At 38.3% G+C, this 20,995-nt stretch overlaps 1 protein-coding gene across 1 annotated transcript; it reads right to left on the bottom strand.

The window, feature by feature from the left end:
• Positions 1-6,377: 6,377 nt before the first annotated feature.
• On the bottom strand, positions 6,378-18,027 carry LOC104164457 (ras-specific guanine nucleotide-releasing factor 2-like). The gene is made up of 9 exons (XM_009703791.1): positions 17,990-18,027; positions 14,262-14,322; positions 13,516-13,619; positions 12,811-12,895; positions 11,991-12,188; positions 10,020-10,099; positions 8,034-8,151; positions 7,201-7,269; positions 6,378-6,470 (listed from the first exon to the last, which is right to left on the bottom strand). The coding sequence occupies exons 1-9, from the start codon at positions 18,025-18,027 to the stop codon at positions 6,378-6,380; spliced, it is 846 nt and encodes a 281-aa protein (XP_009702093.1).
• Positions 18,028-20,995: the final 2,968 nt, after the last annotated feature.

Here is a 20,995-nt window from a genome sequence, read left to right as displayed (position 1 = left end):
TGGGGTCCTTGGCACATGGACTTGCTGGAGCGAGTCCAGAGGAGGCCACGAAGATGATTTGGAACACAGCTCATGAGGAAAGGCTGAGAGAGTTGGGGTTGTTCAGCCTGGAGAAGAGAAGGCTTTGGGAAGACCTTATTGCAGCCTTTCAATATATAAAGGGGGCTTGTAAGAAAAGAGAGCCTCTTTACCAGAGCCTGTAGTAACAGGACAAGGGACAATGGTTTTTCAGCTGAAAGCAAGCAGATTTAGATTAGATTATCAGGAAGACATTCTTCACCGTGAGGGTAGTGAGGCAGTGGCACAGGCTGCCCAGAGAAGCTGTGTATGCCCCATCCCTGGAAGTGTTCAAGGCCAGGCTGGATGGCGCTTTGAGCAACCTGGTCTGGTGGAAGGTGTCCCTGCCCATGGCAGGGGTTTGGACGAGATGATCTTTAAATGTCCCTTCCAACATAAAACATTCTGTGATTCTATGACCCTATGATGATGACCTTAGGAGAAAGATGTAAAACCAGTCAACTCTTTGGCATAAGGTTAATGAAATGGCTTAAAGGGCTGAGAAAACAACTTGAAATCAAAATTATCCTACAGTACTTTTAAATAGAGCTGCTTGGCAAGTAGTTTTTTTTTTTCTTGCACTGAAAATATCTGACAACTTCAAGAAAGTTGCTCTTTCAGTCAATTTCAGTTTTTATGTAAAACACCAAAAATATAAAAAGACTGCAGAAAATGTGACTGCAAGGCCAGAGAGTACTGAACAGATGCCAATTTTAAAACACTGCTTGCTTGATTTCCATCTTACACAGACCTGATATGCCATTACTGTTTCGTTACTTAAAATGTTAATTCTTGAAACAAATTGAATAGGCATCTTTCTATCTGAAAGAAATTAGCCAGTTCAACAAATGAAAGCAGTAAGCCGTGATTAAAACATGTAGCAGAAGCTGGAGTCTTGGTTTTGTAGACTTAAACTCTATTAACTATTTTGCTTCAATTTGCAAGTCACTTTATCTCCATGTGACTTGTTTTCCTACCACAAGAGGAAGGGCGTACCATACTTACAAGCCTAAAATGTTTTATGTGCTTACTTAGATATAAGATGTGGCTATATTATTTCTTTAAATCCAGGGCAGGCCACCAGCCAAGAGAAGGTGGCTAGGGAAGTTTAGACATAAGTCCAAAGCCCAAAAAAGGATAAAAATGTTAGGGACAATGTTATTTACTCTCTATTTATATAAATCATTGCCTTTTGCCTAAAGAAATATTCTATTGAAAAGGGAAGTCCTTAAACACCATTTGAAATTATATTTAAAGTCCACCTTCTTGTAACTTGCACTAAAGGGAGTAGTGGTGTGGAAGGGAGAGACTTTCCTCAGCTGAAGAAGAATGAGTTGTGCAGCTGGTTCAGTTTAATCTGTTACATGTCTTAGTTATTTGTGCTGTATACTTCAGAGTGGATCAGCATTTCTATCTGTGTCTGAAGTAGGCTTCATTCTCTGTTTCAAGTTAAAATCAGCACTATTCCCAATGATGCCCACAGCAGCTGCAATGCAGCATGAGCAAAAAAAAGAGTAAAATGCAGTAATTCAAACTATTCTTTCCCAGTAAAAAGCCAGAATTTTCTCTGATTTTTCCCCTTCTTATTAATGGCTTGTCCCTTCCCTTCCCATGTTTCTCTAAAGACTCAGTAATCCAAGGGTAGATTTAATTATTCACTATCAGGGGGTAAAAAAATACAAGAGATACTAGTAAGGACTCTTGAAACTCAGGAAAAGAAAGTATTTAATTAGCATATAGGCACAACATCCTGCCTGATATGCCTTACTAACAATACAAAGCAATAACCTCAGGTCAAAAGATAAGTTACAATACATGCAAAAACATCTGGATTGTGCACCAAGTAACATGTTAAGATATAGGTACATCTGTCAAATAAACATACATCTATTCTCCTAAAGAACAAAACTTCAGAGACTATTTCAAAAGTAAAGGTACAACAAAACAACCATAGTTGAGCAGCGTATTGGACATAAAGCATCCTACACAGAGACATTTGACTTTTGGACGCAAAAACTGTAACAGGCAAATAGCTGAGAGCCAGATCCCCAAATACTTACTTATGAAAAGCTCTCAGTGAAGCCTAAGGTATTACCAGAATGAGGTCTGAAGGATTTTGCCCTTAAGGAATAACAATTATGAGTGGGTAAAAATGTCTCTATCAGTGAGAATTTAAAATCATATTTTTATATGATAAGAGTGTTGCTGATAAGAGTGAAAGGAGGAAAGACTGAATATTGATACAAATAAAACAATGTTTTTGTAAAACCCTTAAAATAAATAATTACTATGAAGGAAAATTTGGGATAATGAACATGTCCTGAAATCAAAATGAACGTGGTTAAAGTTAATACTTTATGTAATAGTTACATTCCTTTTTATCCTACAGAACAATAATCCGTACTAAGAACTAGGAAAGCAGAAAGAGGACAGAGATCTCTTCCTTACTTTTAAATAAGGGTGATCAGTCCCAGTATCATCTCTCACTATTAAGCTACACGTTTGTGTGTTACGGAACTAGCTAAAAGAAAGGGACAGAATACACACTTACTGCCACTGTAAATTCAATGGATCTATGTTTCTTCCACATGATGACTAATCATGGTCTCAGTCCACTAACAACACTGGTGAATTTAGTGGGGGCAGGAGAGGGACCCGGGGCAGGGGAGTGAAGGCTGGGGTGAAGGCAACTCTAGCCCCGTATCAGCGTGTGACAAGTGCTCTCTGTCACATGGAAGGGGTCGTGTCTGTGCTGCTGCCCAGGTTCCCAGATAACTACGGGCTCAATCTGGGCTGCTACTTATGCAATAAAAAATACTGCAAGCTCCCCTCAGACTTTGCTGGCAGATGTGCCCACTGCTGAATGAGTGGGTGAAATATGCTATCCCCATTGCAGCTAGCCAGCCCGTACGCCCTGAGGCCTTTTTTGTCCGGAGGGTGACGAAGGGAGCAGCCTCTCCAAGGCTGAGGACTGCTGTTGCATCTGTCTGGCGCAGCAGGGATGAGGAGCTAAGAAAGGCAAGTAGATAGGCGCTTCAACCCTTCTCTTCCTTATGAATCCTCAATCAGCTGGGCTTCTTCAATTGCAGAAAAGCAAGTCTGCTCTGTTTCCACAGCATAAAAGCTATAATGGACAAGATCCTAAAAGACAGCAAGATCCAAATGACACAGTCACTCCCTAAAAACCCAGAGGCAAACAGCGGGTCTTTTATGACTGGGATTTCTATCTCTATATATTATATGGCTGTGGTGGAGTGGCACAGAGAAGCTGGTAGCAAGGAGCTCCACAATCCCTGTGTGCTGTACAGGGAGATTGCTGCGCTGGCTGGGTATATAGATGTAGTAGGCAAAGCCTCACATAAAGCAGGTTGTTGCTGCCTTCTAACTATTGCCATAGCTCAAACACTGCAGCGGTACTGTAGCAGAGGCACTCGGGCCACTTACAACCCAACTGAGGGACAGACACACCGCTCTACACTCGCTGTGTAGGATCTCTGCAAAACAGCCGTTTCCAGCTTTGGTGAGGGTTGCAACACTGGCTAGGGTTGTGGATGACAAGATGCATGCTCACTTTGAGCAGTCATCTCCTGTATTTTAATGCACACATTGTAGTCCTAACCAAAAAGATTAATGTTAATCATCAGCAAATCAAACATTACTGTGACCATAACTGTTTTTTGGTTTTTGTTGCTCTGAACACAAATGAAGTACCTAGTTACTCTAGTGATTCTAATCTAAATTGTGCCACTGTCCCAAGAGGTAACTTTTGGCATATGAATAGCACATGCTTTTCCAGAGGGGCTGAACTACCACATTGTCCACTGATTTAAAGATATGGATGCTCAGCACCTTTGAAAAAACTCATGTCTAATCCTTTGTCTTCCTCTCTGTCCATCAGTAATACTGTAGCACAAGCACAGCACCACCCCTACGTATTGTAAGCATTAAAATGCATTGAATGTTTTGAAATTCTGAAGAACCGATATACACACATAAAGTACAAAACATGACCTGTGAAAAGAGTAAGATGAAAAATCGTACCCTGTAACCCTAGGAACATCAAGGAAGTTTGGTAAAATGGGGTACAGGCAGATAAAGCAGCAGTTAATAGCATACAACAGAGATGCCAATTGACATTGACAGTTGTTACACATTTTGTTAACAGAGAAACAATAAAACCAAGTTAAGAAATCACTTTTTGGACCACTTTTTTTCCTGTTTCTTCATTACTTCAAAGTGTTTTATGAAACTACTGTATGGTAGCTGCTTTTGTACAGAAAATACACAGTAGGTTGGTTTTGTGGTCCAAATAAACCATGCTGCTTTCTTTTTTTTTTTTTTTGTATCATGCATTGGGATGCAATCAGCTTCTTGACAGTCATTAGTGAAAAGAACAAGCATATTTTTGACATTTAAAAGCTTCTGTAAGTAACATTTTCCATGTTCATTTCTACAGCAATCACTAGCCAGAATTATTTAGAATGTTTCTGGAATTTCCTTTTCTGTTGCTGTCTGCTTTTCTAATCGAGGAATTTTCCTCGTTTGTGATGTTTCCTCATGCAGTTATTTCAAAGAGACGGTCCTTGTGGTGAAGAACCTTAATGAAATTTACAGTTGCTAAGGTACATTTATAAATGCTAGCAGTTACACTCAGACAGAACAAATGGAATTTATTGTGCAGCTCTGGGCTGGGCCAGCAATATAATTAAAGTGCAAATAAAGACAAAAACCACAAGCCAGGCAGATCTGTTTTTCATCGCCAGTATTAAGAAGCATCAAGATTGTGGTAAGAAATGTCAGATCAAATAGGCCTAGGTCACAATCTATTTTAAACATCTGTCTCCCTGAGAGGATTTAAGGGAGGTATACAGTGATATAGCCCTATTTCTTCAACTGGCTGAATATCATTGGAAAAGTAAGGGCACTTTTCCAGCCAATTTTTTTCAACAGTGCTAATACTTGTGTTTTATACTGTGATGCACCTTACAGCATGCATTTGAGCTCACTTTCCATGCAACTACAACAGGCCACTCTTGATTAGGAAAATTTAGGAAGTACCAACTAGCTGTAGAAATGACATCTGTCTACCTGATATGTCACAAAAGCATAGGCTTTGAAAACATTTACAAATAGCACATTTTTCTTAAACATATGCCCTTATGCAAATGATAATTACTAGCTCAGATAAAAATATATAGTTTATGTTTGCTGGCATTCAAAGTTTGCCACTGATGTGAACATTTTTAGAGCTAAGTCAGTGCCGAATGACTGAACAAAAAAATACACATTTTTCAAACCACTGATTCCACGTAAAATGAAACTGTCATTCCAACTCCTGGTGTTCATTGCTGATTACTACCCACTGCCAGACCAGACATGTCTTTCTTTCCACAGCATGTCCAGAAAGTGCTCTGTAGCCTGACTTGTCAGAGAAGCTGCAGGAGGTGTGGAAAAATAAAGTGCCTTTTCCAGGGCTGTGTGCAACACAACTAACCATCCCATTCACTGTATGTCCGGATTTCTCAAATCTCAGGTATAGCTCCTAACCTTGTATTTCCCAGCTGAAGTTTGCAAGGTTCAGAACTATTTACAGCTATTCAACTAGTTAATTTCCTTTCCATGCTGTAAATACTCTCATTGTGTATGAATGGAAAAATATTTACAATTCATTTCTAGGTAAAATCAGTCAACCTAGAAAAGGCTGACATTTAAAGAAGATAACGTTTTATAAAGGGTAGCATTAAATGTATAGCAAGTATTTTGAACAACCAAAGATCTGAAGATACTAGATGCTACCTTAATGTCACTCCAAGATAGCAGATGACTGTTAAGATCCTGTTTTTTCAATGAAGTTAACACAGTATGAGGACACCACTATCGTTACTGCCTCAGTGAACGCATAGTTAGCCATCAACCCAGACCACATCACAGCCATCTCATTTTGCTCATTTATCTTAATATACCTGAGTATATTACCACCATTTATATCTGTCCCCTTAATTTGTCACATAAGATGGCTACAATGAGTACCCGTTCACAGGTAAGTCTCCTATTTTCCATTAAATGCATAGTTGCTACGGCAAAACATTATCTTTGCAAAGCAGCAATCACTTATTCCAGGTAGGAAGCATCTTTGTCTTCTACCTCCAATGCTCATTTTCATTGCCTGAGAGGGAAATGCTGTGAGGCTCTGTAACTCTTATTGGAAAAGAGAGCTTGCATTCTTCTCAATATTTCCCTTGCTGTCTTTAGGACATGGCATGCATGATTTTGGTCATTGTACTAAAGCTTTCTGTAGACTCTGAGGCAAAGCTGGCTCTTCAGGCGGGGAGTCTGGGTTCAATCTTTAGGGAAAGCTCATACAACGTATCTTCGTCTATGATGAGTGTCTTGTCAAGTAAATAGTGAGTGACCTAGAATGGAGAAAATACAGATGAACAGACTGTATGTTACTTCCACTAAAACTTCTCTGCTTTTCTTTTCCTCTTCAGCCCATTTCAGAGTCTGAGATCCCCTCACATTTTCTTGAGAAACACAGCAGCTTGTTTGAATGGTGTACAGCTGCACCCGCAGTGCTCTAGGAATTAAGCACGGCCTCTTAGGAATGGGCAAATCCTTAGCCAGGTTACCTAAGCCCATGTTGCTCTTCTGAAGTCTGAGATGGAATCCCTGAAGGCATAGACTGGCTTTGGGTAAATTTTCATTGCTCCCATTAGGGGCAAGGGGAAAAGAACTGCAGGATGCACAGAGCACCAGCAGATGCTTGGGCCATCTCCTGTTCCCTAATCCTGGGATTCTGGGATTCCTTGGGGATTTACACTTCTAACTGGGCAGGGAGAACACATTTCCCTTTGAACCTGTTCCCTCATACCCCAGACCCATGAAGGCTACAATCCCAAGAGAGCGTCCAGAGGAGGAGGAAAAAACTTGCTTCTATATATAGTGTCAAATAAGATTTTTTTTGCCAGAGTGAGGGTATTATAGCCCCAGAGTACTTGTCCGTATTTCTGTCTGTTCTCTCCTTTCTGTGTGCAGGACCAGAATACACTGATTTTAGCTTTCAACAACAGCTGTATCTTACAACTAATTGCTACCACAGCTTTGATTTTGTTAGTAGGTAACAGTGTCTCAGAAGAGCCTTACCTTCTGCTGATGCTCTATGCGGTAGGAGGTCTGCTGGAACTGGCGTATTTCCCTGATAATATGTGAGATCTTTCAAAAGAATACATATATATGAGTGAGTACAACTGCATTTTGACTTCAGCTAAGCTACATAAGGCAAGAATTTTGCACCACATTATGCAATTTATCCTGGGAGGAGGGAAGGGCAGCGCAGAGATCACGTCCTAATGGCTTCCAAGGATTTCACTTTCCTAAATGAACCATTTATTGTTCAGTCATCCTCAAGTGAACCCCTTGTCTATCTTCTCTCCACATATTGATAAACTCTCTTCTCTTTGCCTAGTGTGACTGCTGCAGTGTGTAGCTACAAGAAGGGCATTAAGCTGAGATTAGAAGGGAAATTTCCCTGCTTCCCTCTGAGGAGTTGTTACAAACAACATTACATGGTAGCTGGAGAGACATCAACTTTAAAATGCTTTTTGGATAGACCCTACCATGCTTGAAAAGAAGGTTGGGATTACTGCTTTCTGGTGAATCATTACATTCCTTTAATTTTGGTTATTCAAAAAGTCTTTTGTTGTGCCTTCACGAGCTTCAGACAGCTGCTTTTTCTGTCTGTCATTTCTCAGAGAACAAATTGGAGGCAAATTCACCCTGCAAAAATACTCCATTTACCAGAAGGTGGTGATAGAAGACTGAGTCAAGTAATTGCTTTCAAATAGCTACCTGTCTTGCACGATGCCAGTATACTTGTACGTCTTAGCAGTTAAATTCAAAGGAGTTGTAATTACATCAATAATTAACTCACATAATTAAACACCTGTTCGGAAAGCATATAAGGAACTGAAAATTACCATTCTCATTTTGGAAAAATTGACAAGGCCTTCCTCAGTGAAGTTTGGTGTTCCTTCTTCAATAAATGCCAAATCTGTCAGGTACATTCCAAGGTAGGGAACGGCAGGTGGGTTACAACTGTGAAACAAGAAATCAGCATATTCGCTTGTAGCTAAATTTGCAAACTAATTTTTTTATAACTCACACAAACTCTTTTATTACTTAACATATTTCTAATCAATGGGTTATGTTCATTTCCAAGATAAACAGCTCCTCTGACTTCACTTGAATTGTATTTGCTCTGCCCGTGACAAACTGAAATGTATTCTGACAGCAAATAACCTTTAGTAAAACGTAGAACAGTAATGTGATGGAGTGAGAGGAAGGACAGGTAAACCCTGCAATCAGAGAACACCTTCGAGCATATTTCAATCCTGTCTGACAGACAATCTCAGATCCTACACACAAGCTAAAAATGCACATGGATGTGCTTCTGAGTGGCTGATGTTCGGCAGTTGTGCAAGCATCCCAGTATAGCAAGGGTACGTGTATGCCTGTGTGTGAGTGTGTGTGCATATGTGTGTAGATACATATACATACATATGTATATACACACACACACATATGTATGCATACATGCATATACATACACATAGGTATACGTATCTGTATACATATGCATGCATACACCCTTCTGTCAAAGTCTACTCAGGCCTTCTCAACAGTGAACAGAAAGAAGAAAGAGAAAGAGAGAGAGGTAGCAAAGATGATCTGGAAAACTGGGAACGGACACCCTAGAGAATGGAGATTTTCTGTTACTGGAGGGACAGAAGGAATGGGATAATGATTGTTGCTTCCCTAATGCAATAATCACTGCTCTGTGCTCACTGATTCTTGCCCCAGCAGAAATCGTAGCAACCTTGTTTTTCTCCAGCTCTGGCATAAGAAGAATGCAGGGTGATGGCTGTAATGTTAACTTAGGCAGACTGCTGACAACGCTTAGCTGTGCACTTCACTCTGGATATTTTTTATGTTATGAGGATGATTGATGTACACAGGCAAGCAATCTATTAACTGAAAGGTGTATATATGTACCTGTTCATATATCATCAGTAAAAACATTTTTGAAAAAGTGATTAGCTCCCCAACAATATTTTTAAAGTAAAAATTGACTAACTTGAACTATTTTGAAACATTCCAGTAATTATTCTAGTAGTTCGATTATTTGCTTCTCTGAAGATCATTTAAAGTAGTTGTACCACTCAGTCCTGGAAAGCCTACTTCTAATTACAGAACTTGCAAAGATACAGGTTTTGTACGCATGCAGCTGGAGTCGATACATAAACTGTAGCACCCTTGCCACAGGATATTTCACATACCAAAATTACGTAAGGTCAAACACAATTTGGCAAATCAATTAAAGAAAAAAATATTCAAGGACTACTGTACAAAAAAAGCAGGCTGTTTTCCAGGGTGGCAGACTACCAGGGGCTGGGAGGCTATAAGAGAAGAAATATCACTCTGTGTTTGTCCTGTTCCTACGTTTCCCTCATCAGCTACTGGCCACTGTCAGAAACAAGATAAAGGGGTGAATGGATCTTTGATCTGACTCTGGCTTAGTCCCAAGTCCTAAACTTCTTTCTGGAAGAAGGACTCTTTGGAATTATGTTTTTGAATAAGAACTTTTATTTCTAAACCTGGCTTTACACTTATCGAAAAAGTTTATCAGTGTGAGTAAAAACCCAACAGAGAACATTCACACAGAATGATAGTTTAATTTGTTTCAGTAATTCTCTGGAGATATTGTATTTATCCATCGGGGTACCAAATCACGGATATTCAGTAAAACAATAATGCCAAATAGAATAAAACTAGAATTTAAAAGGTTATTAGGTAAAAATATTATCCAATATTATATTAATTATTAAAGTTTAATCAAAGCCAATTCATCTTTAACATGTACTATCCACTGCTTATAACAAAACGTATATTGTAGGGAAGCATACTTTTTGAGCATTTCTCTAAGGTTTTTAAATCTTCCTTCAGATGATACAGTCTTCTGAAGCTTGTCCATGAGAGCTTTTGTCTAGAAAGAAAATGCATTAAAAATGTCATTGCTGTTGCACATAAATGACTGGGATTAGATTTTAGAAAAGGTGTAATTCACTTAGCATCTTCACCCCATTTTCAAAGGTAATAACATAGGCATTAGGAATTTAGCTTTATTGTAGTTCCTAGTGTATTTCTGAAAATGCAAATTAGGCAGAATTAAAGATTTTCATTTGAGTGATACACAGAACCTGTATCTATGCTAAATATTATTAGCTTGCAAATTCAGGAAAAAATGCAAGTTCATTAAATTTATGGTATACAAGAATATTAGGGACTTGATCTTACATATTGCTAAGTATCCTCAGCTGCGTTTACTGAAATCAGTGACAGTAAAGGATGTTTACTGTCTTGCAGGTTGCACTAAGCTGGTTTTGCCTCCAAGTTTCTGATAAAAGCTGAGTATGTATTTGAGAATATATTACAGTCTTACGCAAATTACTTTCAGTGGGCATCATCAGAGACTGGTTACTTCCTAAGTGAAATAAATTTGCTTTTCATTCTATTTATGCTATAGACTTGAGACAGTATAGAGAATCATGAGAAATTTGTCATTTTTGAAAGTGAATTTCCAATTAAGAGAAAGCTGTAGGCAGAAACAGACACTTCCATTTTCTTCTAAATAGCAGGCTGATGAAACACTCAGATTAAGTTTCCATTAAGTACTGGAAAACTGTACAGTAACATTGATCTGTTGGGTTTTTTTTAACTGAGAAGTTTAAAAATCAAACAAATTCTAAACATAAAACTTTTTGGAGGTAAGCTCTTATATAACAGTTTGTACTGAAAGGATTTTTAACATATTTTTAATTAAAAGAACATAGCACCAGCTATAAAGCAGCTGAGAAAACGCTGACTGGAGAAGGCAGTACAGTGAGAATGTATTTTAAGTGGATTTCATTTCTCAGGCTGCTTTAGTGCTTTCCAAAAGCTGTAGAAACATACGGAGGAGGAAATGCAATGATAAAAGCCCACCTTTTGCATGTCAATTAGCCAAATCTAAAATGGGCAACTTGAAATCTTCCAATTAGCTGGAGTAAACTCTGTATCCAAATACCGCTTAACTTACAAGTGACTGGCTCTGTCCTACTGACCCCCTTGCTCTGTTATTCCACCATACTAAGATATTCACTTTTTTTTTTTGAAATAGCAGAAAGCTGAGATTTAAATCATTCCACCAATTTCTCCAAGCTATTTAAAACAGAGAAAATAAAAGACTGGATACGTTTCATCCTGGCTACTGTACTTTGTTAATATGTGTGTCTTATTTTTGTTACTGGCAGTCATTCTCACAGAATTAGCCATGCTGCTGACAGTCTCAGCAGCAAGGTAAGGGTTAAAGGGAGTTATTCACTGCATCTAAACTTCAGTCTCTAAATGAGAAGGAAGACTGGTTGTCTACAGTCTCTTACTGGGTAGCAAAAAACTCACCACCTTGAGAAGTGCTGACTTTTCTACCAACTTTCTGCACAGGCAGGGAAATATGGCTTCTATTTTAGGCAACTGAGATGACTTTAGTTACTGCTAGTAACCACCTAGATGTGTATATCTGAAAATATCTAAATTTAGTTTTCTCAAATATTGCAGTACTTTAGGATCAAGTCGTAGTCTTCAGCACCTGATAATTCAATTGAAATCAATTTGTTCCCACAGATATTGTTTAATTAATGATATCCAAAAAACGATAAATGAAATACAAAAGGCCTTGACATGAAATACCTGTACCACTTGGTGCTTTCACCAAATAGTCAGAGTATTGTAAAAGTAGAAATATTTATGGGAGGAATCCTATCACAACATGTTGTTCTCTGAAGAATACACTGACAAATGAAATCTAGAAACCCTACTTGTAATGGTATCTTTCTTACCTGTTTGGATACTTTACCCCAAGTTTTCTTAAGTCTGTAGATTGCACTTCTGTTCAAGGCTGATGTGATTTCTAACACACCATTATAATTGTGCATGCATCGACAAATATCAGCTACTGCTACCCACTTTTCAATTGAGTTAGCCCGGGAGCTGACATCAGCGTAATTCATGATTTGGGAGGCAACAAGATTACTCATCTGACCAAACAAAGAGGTACAAATTTAGGACATTTAATATAATCCCGTTCGACATATAATTATTTCATGAACAAGGCAGGAAAAACTAATGCATAACAAAACTTATGGCTCTTAATAAAACCAGAGAAAGTGTATTGTGAACAGTTTTGCAGGAAAGTCAGTGGGAATGATGATACGAGAGAAGGGTAAGAGATGCCATAGGGAGCATCTCCAAGCCAACATTAGTAAAACTGATCAGGAAATCTCTCTGTAAAATTCAAGGAAAATGGTAAAGAGCAAAGATATGGTTGGGGATACAAAGGGCATTCATTAAATAGAATCGCTGTTATATTTTCACTTTCTGGAGAACATTTAGTTTCTTCTGTAAGCAACAAGGCATTGTAGTAGAGTTTAAAGTGTTCTACTCCATTAAATTGCCATTGAAATGCTGAGTACCAGTTCTTGAAAATGAGAATCTTCATGTGCTTTGATTTAAAAGGTTAACCACAAAAAGACTGTAACATTCAGTCACTACTAGATAAGAAGTTACATTGAATAGTAAAAAAAGAAGATATTTTTGTTCCAAGGATCATAGACAGTGTCAATAGAGCTCCTAGAAAGCAATCTATATTTGAGTACTTACATCATTAAAATGTTGACTAGTTTTCATAATATAGGGTGTTCTCTCATTTTTATCCACTTTCATCCAGCCCTGCCCAAGAAACTCTCTAGACATTAAGGGCAGAGAAAAAAACAAACAAAAATGCCATTAATAAACACAGTACAGAGTCTCTGTCTGTAACCATAGCCTAAGTGGATTTCAAGTACACCTCATTTTGTTAGAAGCTAACAACATAGCTTTACACTAATTCCAGCATTTCACTATACCATTTTTAATGCTGCCTGAAGCAGTAAATATTATAAAGAAGATTTCTTTTTCTTTTAACTGTCCCCTCCCCGCCCAATCTTCCCATCCTAATTTTCAGCATTGTGACCCTGTTTGAAACGGGTCTTGTCTGCTTACATGGTTATATACAGTTAAACTGCTGTATGAATGAAGCTGATTTGACACTCCTTCCTTAGAGACTCAGCACTTCCATACAAAATTCATCCTTCAATAGCCCAGAGCCTTAGACTACAGATTTGTTTCTTAGCAAAGAACTCAGTCTTTCAAAACATGATCAAACTATAGGGGAGTCAGAGACAATGACAGAAACAGCGGAAGGACATTACACTGTTATGTATGCAAACCTTTTTGTCAGTAGCATGAATAACTGTAGTGCCTAACATTGCCAGTCAGTAACTCATCCACCATACTCACTTCAGTCACTTGTAGGAGAACACTTACTCATAGGGTATGCTTCGGAAAACTACATGATCTAAAAGAGTTATTTGCTCTGCAAGCTCCATGGCCGACAAAGTCTCAAAGCACTCTGGTTTTGGACAATCTGACTGCAAAAATAAGGAGAACATGTAATGATCTCTTTTTGCATCGATGGACATTTCAAAGCACAGGGTACTAAGAACTGCTTATGAACTTTCAACAGAGAGTTGTAATTAACTTCTTTGCTACAAAGAAATAAGAATTAAGAAAAATTGCTAACAACATAAGGGTAAACATCAGGCTGGAAACTCATAGGAAAACAGGCACATACCAAGTCATGAGTATGTATGTAGGTTAATTAAAGTCTGTGCATTCTGCATTACTTTCCACATAATCACTCTGCACCTAGTTCACTGTCCACACTCTTCTTCAGATTAATGCAATGCACTTATGAGATAGGAGGTGACTACAGTTTGGAGGATGGGCATTGTCAGTCATGGCCAGCTATGGTTCTGATGGCAGCTGAGATGGCAGACACTTATCATTCCATATATATTAATCTTTCCCCTTTATTTTTAATCGTGATTTATATCCAAATCCCAAAGTTTTGACCTGTTCATCTTTGATACGGACCCCAAATTCTTACTTTCTCTAAACTGAACAGTACTTCTGTCCAGACTTGTAATGCTGCAGTTATGCTATGTTTTATTGACTTAAAATCACAACATTTCTATAGGAGTATTTATGTTTAAATTTCAAAATGGACTTACCATCTGAATGATATCCTCTATTTTTAATTGGCTATCATCCTGATCATCCTGAGAAAGAGCCCTGAAAAATTAAGTAGCAGAACATTCTATATAAATAAAATTGCCTATGGTTATCAGAAAATCTTATCACAGATAGGCAAACATGTTTATCTAAAATAAATCCTAAGACTGCAATCGATGAGATAAAGAAAAAAAAATCTGGTACCTAAAATCTCATGTCTTGTTTTAAGTAAATGTGTGCAAAATGGTACGACCTCAAGAGTCATGTGAGATTAAAACCATGGTCATAGAGGCCTAAAATCTCTGAGGTAAGAACAGCATATGCTGTAGAATGGTCAATGACAATAACTACTGTACTATTTTGCTGATTATAATGATAAGCTTTCTACATCTATACCACTTGAACTTCAGTGCAAAGAAGTTTGCTGGACAATGAAAAATTTCCTTTTCAAGAACTGGACTGGCAATGCAAAAACATAACACAATAACAACAATATTTAATCAGAAGCTTTCTATCCTTATTAATCCTAGGAAACCTAAAGGTGGAAAACTACCTCTCAAGGTTTTTCTCTCATTTTTAAACTACTGTGCTAAATGATATTTTGGGGAAATGTTTGAAAACTCAACATTTGAGAAGCGAAGAAAAGACAGCAAAATAGGCATGCATAAAAGAATGATTCACTGGGAAGTGTTCTTGTTTATTGGCACTACACTGTCGTATTCAATATCCCACACAAAGAGCTGTGAGCGTGGAATTAGACAACAAACTGCTAGCAGATTTTACTTGTAGCAAGTACATGATTTGCTTTCAGTAATACAAGTGTTAATCCATGCTTCCAATTCTGCTATAGAAAACCTGTGAGTATTAGAGTTATTTCAGAGTACTGGGTCAAAAATGAACACAGCAGAAGTAATGAGTATTCATCAAACCCCTTCTACCCTGACGTAGTATCTTGGCACATAATTCTAAGATCTTACCCCTTCATTTGGAAAATACAAATTCAAAGAAACCTTTAATAGACCAGATTTATACAATATAGGAAAGAGAAGATTTAGGGAGAAAGAACAGTATGTCATTATGTAAAAGACTGCCTATAAAGCCATCAACCATATGGCAAGAAGTAACTGGACTGATTTGCATGAGGGGAGATTTAGTTTCAACATTAAGTTCCATTTTCCAACTGCAAGTATAGGTGAGCACTGAAACAGGCTTTCTGAAGGAGTTGTAGAGTACCCATCAGCTGAATTTTCAAGCCAAGTTTAGATGACCATTTTCAAAGAAGATCCAGTTCTAGTGATCATTCCGGAAAGCACAGCAACTGGACCAGGTATTTTCTCATGGTCCCTCCAATTCTTCATTTTTGCACTCTGTAGTAACAGACTTCCCATGTACCAGCTGGAGAAAGGATTCAAAGAACTATATTGCCTGGAGACTGTATCTATCAGTCTAAGACATGGAATGTGTACTATGTGGGTGGGGAGGAAGTGTTAATGCTTAGTACATTAGGTTCTTCTGTTGTGGGTTGCTATTGTTTCCTTTTGGTTTGCCAAACTGGAGGACTAGGTTAAAATCAAATGCAGACACATAAAGAAAAGATCTAAGAAACCTCCTTGCCTTCATTTTCAGCCTGTCAAATCCACACAAAATGCCCCTCTATTCATAGGAGCTGGAAACACCTTATGGCTGATGGGCAAGTCTTGAACATCTACTTCTTCAGGAGAATCCTAAGCTGCTTCTCCAGATCATAACGGTGTGCAGCCTCAGTAACTGTAAATAGACTGGCAATCTGTCTTTCCTGAGCAGCTTATTTTGTGCTGTATCTCATGACTGACTGTCTGCAGAAAGGTATTGTTCATCATATGACAGGAGCACGTACTTCCTGGCAACAAAAAAAAGAGAGAGCTTGCCCTTCTGCTCCAAGTATTCTCAGTAATCTTGTAAAGTCATCATTTGAGTTCCTTACATATAACTTTGTATTGGCTGGAGTTTTCATCTTTGATACAGAAATTATTGTATTTGCTGATACAAAATAAAATAGGAAACATGAGATTCTTAAAAGGCTGAAAAAAGTTAACTTTTCCCCATCTTTGCTTCCCGATACTCTGTAACATGAGATCTCACATTTTATGTAGACTTCGAATCCCTCATTCTAAAGAGATCACTGCTGCTTTTTCTCTAGCACTCCCTTTTTTTCCCTCTATCCATAAGTGCTCTATGTTTAAATCTGCAGAGGGCAATGAATCTCTAGGCTGACTAAAGCTACTTTTTGATAGCATCAATAGTAGCTTCCACTTCAGCCTGCACTGTTGTCAGCTTTGGGATACCTAGTTTCAACAGAGGTCTAGGAAGATATGTTGATCTGATCAGTTCTGCTTGAGCAGTTCCCATTGCACTCCTTGGAGAGCCTCCTAGATGCTGGGTAAGCAGCACAGGTCCATGTGAAAAGAGTTATGAGAAAAGCAAAGATAAGGAGAGATTCTACTGCACTGTTTAACAGTATCCCTCTCTCAGGCAGGACTGAATGGGGTGACACCTCCATCATTATCCTTACAAATGAAGGAAGTAAATATATAAGAACTAATGTTCTAATTTTTAGAGTCAGCAGCTAAGATTAGACCTGTCTCTCACTGAAGTATTCTTCATGCCTGACCAGTCCAAATAGTAAAATAATTTTCTGGTGGAAAATATTAACACCTGTCTCCTCATTCCTTTACAGTACCTAAAATAATTTTGAAGTATTTTAAAAGCTGGTGTAAGTTATCGAGCCTGAAATGTGTTGTCTAGAGAGACCACACAAGGCAGAAAATCGGTCATGCATCAGATTTTGACCTCTGAATATCCCTGGATTTCATTTACATTTATTCTGAGGAAGAAAAAGGAGGAATTGTTTCTTGAATGACCCTTTTTTTCTCCAGATAGGACTATTTATCAAAGTTATTCACCGCTGTTCAGTCTGAACTTTACACCTTCCTGCTTCATCATCAATGAAGTTTCACCTAGATTTCAGGGGTTAGTAAATAAGGCAAATCTCAAGCAAAACATACTTCAGTAGGATTGCCTAGTTTTCAGAACTGATATTGAATAAAAAGAAGCTTTTCATGCTGCAGAGAAACGCTGTCAATCCGTTCAACAAAAATCTCATCACGCAAGAAGTACCAGCTGTTCTGTTTGATGACTCAAGAAGGCATGAAGTAGCTCAGTATCTCTCATAAATACTTTCCTTGCCATTCATATTCTACAGAGTCTTTCCCAGAGCTGACCATAGTATCTTTGGAATACAAAGTAATCTTTCCTCCTTCTCTAATCTCTGCTAACAAAGGGACTGATTTTCCAGGAAATTTACATGCACATACGCGCACATACACTCAAAGGCTGCATCAGTTTGTAAAAAGAGACACTGGTACCCAATATCCTTCAAGGAGACAGTGCATGGAATATATCCATATGTAGGCTCAGAAAGCATGAACTTTCTTTTACGAGTGTTTGGACATTGAATTTATGGTAAGAAATGCTTCTTCTAACCTCACTCTGAATTCCTCTACTTTTCAGGGTTGAGAGGAGACTATGAAAACTGAAATGCAGGGAAGCCAAGACCTACAGTGAGGGTTGACCGGCAAGCCAGAATTCTGACAGACTGCATGTTTGATATGTCAAGGCCTTTTAGATACAAAATCCTGTAGAAAGCACCTCTCCGGAACAACTATGAAGCCTGTTTTGTGACACTCACCTAGCAATTGGGTGAACGACTGTTTTCATGAGGGGCATGTCAACTGGCTCACCCCTCCTTCCCATTTTCATCCTGTCCCAGAGAAGCCTTTTGAATGAAAGTTTCATCAAAACTTCCAGTTAGGACAAATCTGTGCTTTCACATAAAAAATATGCTGTCAAAAATCTTAAACCAAATCGACTTCTAATAACAGTAAAAAAGCCCTTCAGTTCTAGATGGGTAATTAATATTCCTCCTCTAAGCAGTATTAGGTGAAAGCCTTCTGTCTAGAAGAAAACAAAAAAGATAACATCTTTCCAAGGAGGTAAGTATGTGGTGGTGACGGACTGAGCAGCATTTTTCCAAACAAGACATTGGTACATGAACCAAAAACAGGCACACAATACCTGGGAGCATCTCTACACATTTCTACAACAAGAAAGACTCTAGATACCTTTAGGACACCCAGTGTGGGATTCACATCCTCTGCAAGCCACTACCTGCATTCTGTAATTGTCTGAGAAAGGAAAGTGTCTTCTACGATCTCTGGAGGAGGAGTCAGGATGCCTAACTTGAGACAATTTTGGTGGACAGAATCTCCTTCATGATAGGCAGTTGCCTTGGAAGGAGTGTTTCATTAGCTGTCCACAGTTTGTTTCATGGTTAGGTGCTTCAGCTAGACATAGTGGCACCCACCAAAGAATTTTTTCTAACTCAATGCAGAAAGGAAATCCCTTTCATCTCACCCTGTCACTATAACCTATGGACAGTTCAAGGAACTCAAGAAATAAATTTATTCCATTACAGGCCTTCTTTTAACATTCAGAACATTGATTGTAATGTGCCATGTTGGCAAATCATAGAAAATCTGTAATCTGATGCAGAAAAAAGAAAACAATGGTATGAGATCCACTGGTGTAGAACATGGTGCCTCTTCACAACATCTTGGTGCAGTATGGGAGCGTTTGCTTAAAGCTTAGCAGGTTTTGGTGAAGAAGAACATAGTATTGGTTGTCCCTACTACAATAAATAGTAATCTTCAGAGACAAGTAATAGAGAGAACCCTCTTAGCTTAGGGAAGAGCATGTTCAGTGTTTGCTTTGACTTACTTCCACAACCAGTCATGGCACCATAGGAGGCATCAGTTTTTTTAGGGAAAGAACCATTTCTGTGTCACCACGTCCTCTTTTTGCATCAGAAGCAGTATCTTTGTTTTTAGTGCAAACATAGAAAAACTTTGTTCTTCTGGCACTAGAAACCTGGTTGCCAACTGGGTTCATACAATTGTATTGTCAAATAGCATGCAGGCATATGGATATTGTATCATCTGCTTCTGCTGGTTTCTCATTCTTCATGAAATCTGTTTCACAACTGAGCAAGGACCTTTTCAGCCTGCCAGAAACCTGAGAAATTATTCCTCAGGTTTATATTTTGGATTATTAAAAAGTTATGTTTTCAAGGAACAGTCTGGAGTTGATACTACCTCTGAATGCACTAACAAGCTGAGTAGCCAGAAGACCAGAAGGACTCCTGCTTGACACTGCAGTAGCTGAGATGGTTCCTGAAGCAACCAGAAGCATGTGTTCGCAGTCTCCATGGGACAGCGGGTCACTGCTTCAGACCAGCAAGTTGATCGTTTTTTTAAAAGCTTATAAATACTGCTCTTTTGATAATGTGCAATAAAAATGAAGGTTTGTGGAAGAGTAAAGGAACATGCACCCCTGTGTCACTACCACAGATGAACAGTTACACACAAACAACTACATTCAGCTGCAGATTATTCCTTAAATCCTGTAATTTCCTCTTCTCAGTTAACTGTATAGCCTTGCTGAGAGTGTACATCTCCAGGAGTAACTACAGTGCTTTTTTAAAAGCTTGGAAACCACTCTTAATTATCAGACAACCCATTTTTCTGCAGTGATTTAAGAACCAGACTTCTCCTTTCAGTGAAAGGGTGAGATGTACAACACATTTGTGTATTTCACCCCAGTTGAATGATTTTTTTGTCCAAAATCAGAATTGCTCCATTTTCTCGCAAGGTTACTGAAGCGGTTGTCATTCCTGGAGAAGTAATTTCTCCTTACCAGTTGACTGTTAACAAATTTGACATGCCTGGCAAATAACTGCCTCCTGTGTGGCTGGAGAATGAGCCCAAGTTTGTCAGATTATGGTTTTGCTCAGCATAAGACCTTGGGACAGTTAGTTTAATGAGATAACATTTTTAACTTGGAGACTATGTCCTGATGTCCTGTTGACTGCAGCTTAACAACAGTTTAAATTATGAAAGTTGTATTTATGCAACAGCTTCTATCTGAAAGTTTATTTATGCCACAACTCTTATTTGAAATTTTATGAGCAGTTTGTGTATATAATAAACATACAGATAGGACATAGGAGTAATTTCAGCTGCTACTGAAATATGGTTGCTACTGAAAATGGAACATAGCATTTTTTAAAACCCTTGGGACAATAATAGTGTCACTGATGCTTATTTGACTTAGGTTGAAATAGTATTGAAATTTAATTGAAATTGAAATATTACTAACATATTTGACATACAAATTGTCCAGTATGCATATATGTTAGCAGCATTGCCAGTCTTGAAAAGCAATAAAGGATTTTTGTTAACCAATGTTAGCCAAAGCTTAAATTTTATGCCTTATTTTGAAGGAAAGTGGGACATCCATGCAGTGTTCAGTCAAAAGGACTAGTCCTGCATGGCATGCCACCAATGGCTCTTTTTCCAGTGATAGTTTGTGGGACGCAACCAAGTGCTTATGACTCTGTATGATCAAATCTACAATCAAACTATATTGTTTGAAAAATCCGGCAAGCTGCAAACCCTGATGAAAGATGGCTTGTCTGAGGACTGTATCTGAAGAAATATTCATTCTCTACCTGTTTCCAACAGAAACTCCCACTGAGAACTCAGACAGGTCATTTTATTTGTGCTTTACTTGCCTGTTTGTAAAGCAAAATGCCATAATCCTTTCCAGAAATACCATCAGGCTAATGACTATGAAAGAG

This window comes from Cariama cristata, unplaced genomic scaffold, assembly GCF_000690535.1.
Source record: "Cariama cristata isolate BGI_N322 unplaced genomic scaffold, ASM69053v1 scaffold3717, whole genome shotgun sequence".
Lineage (NCBI taxonomy): Eukaryota > Metazoa > Chordata > Aves > Cariamiformes > Cariamidae > Cariama > Cariama cristata.
Note: the sequence above shows the minus strand (reverse complement) of the source record. Positions and strands in the feature narration are given on the sequence as shown.

Coding starts and splice junctions, on each gene's coding strand:
- LOC104164457 (XM_009703791.1), bottom strand. CDS start 18,027: ATGCCCCTCATGAAAACAGTCGTTCACCCAATTGCTAG. Junction 8,152..10,019: donor CTTAGAGAAATGCTCAAAAA/GTATGCTTCCCT, acceptor CTTGTTTCACAG/TTGTAACCCACCTGCCGTTC. Junction 6,471..7,200: donor GCATAGAGCATCAGCAGAAG/GTAAGGCTCTTC, acceptor TCTCCATTCTAG/GTCACTCACTATTTACTTGA.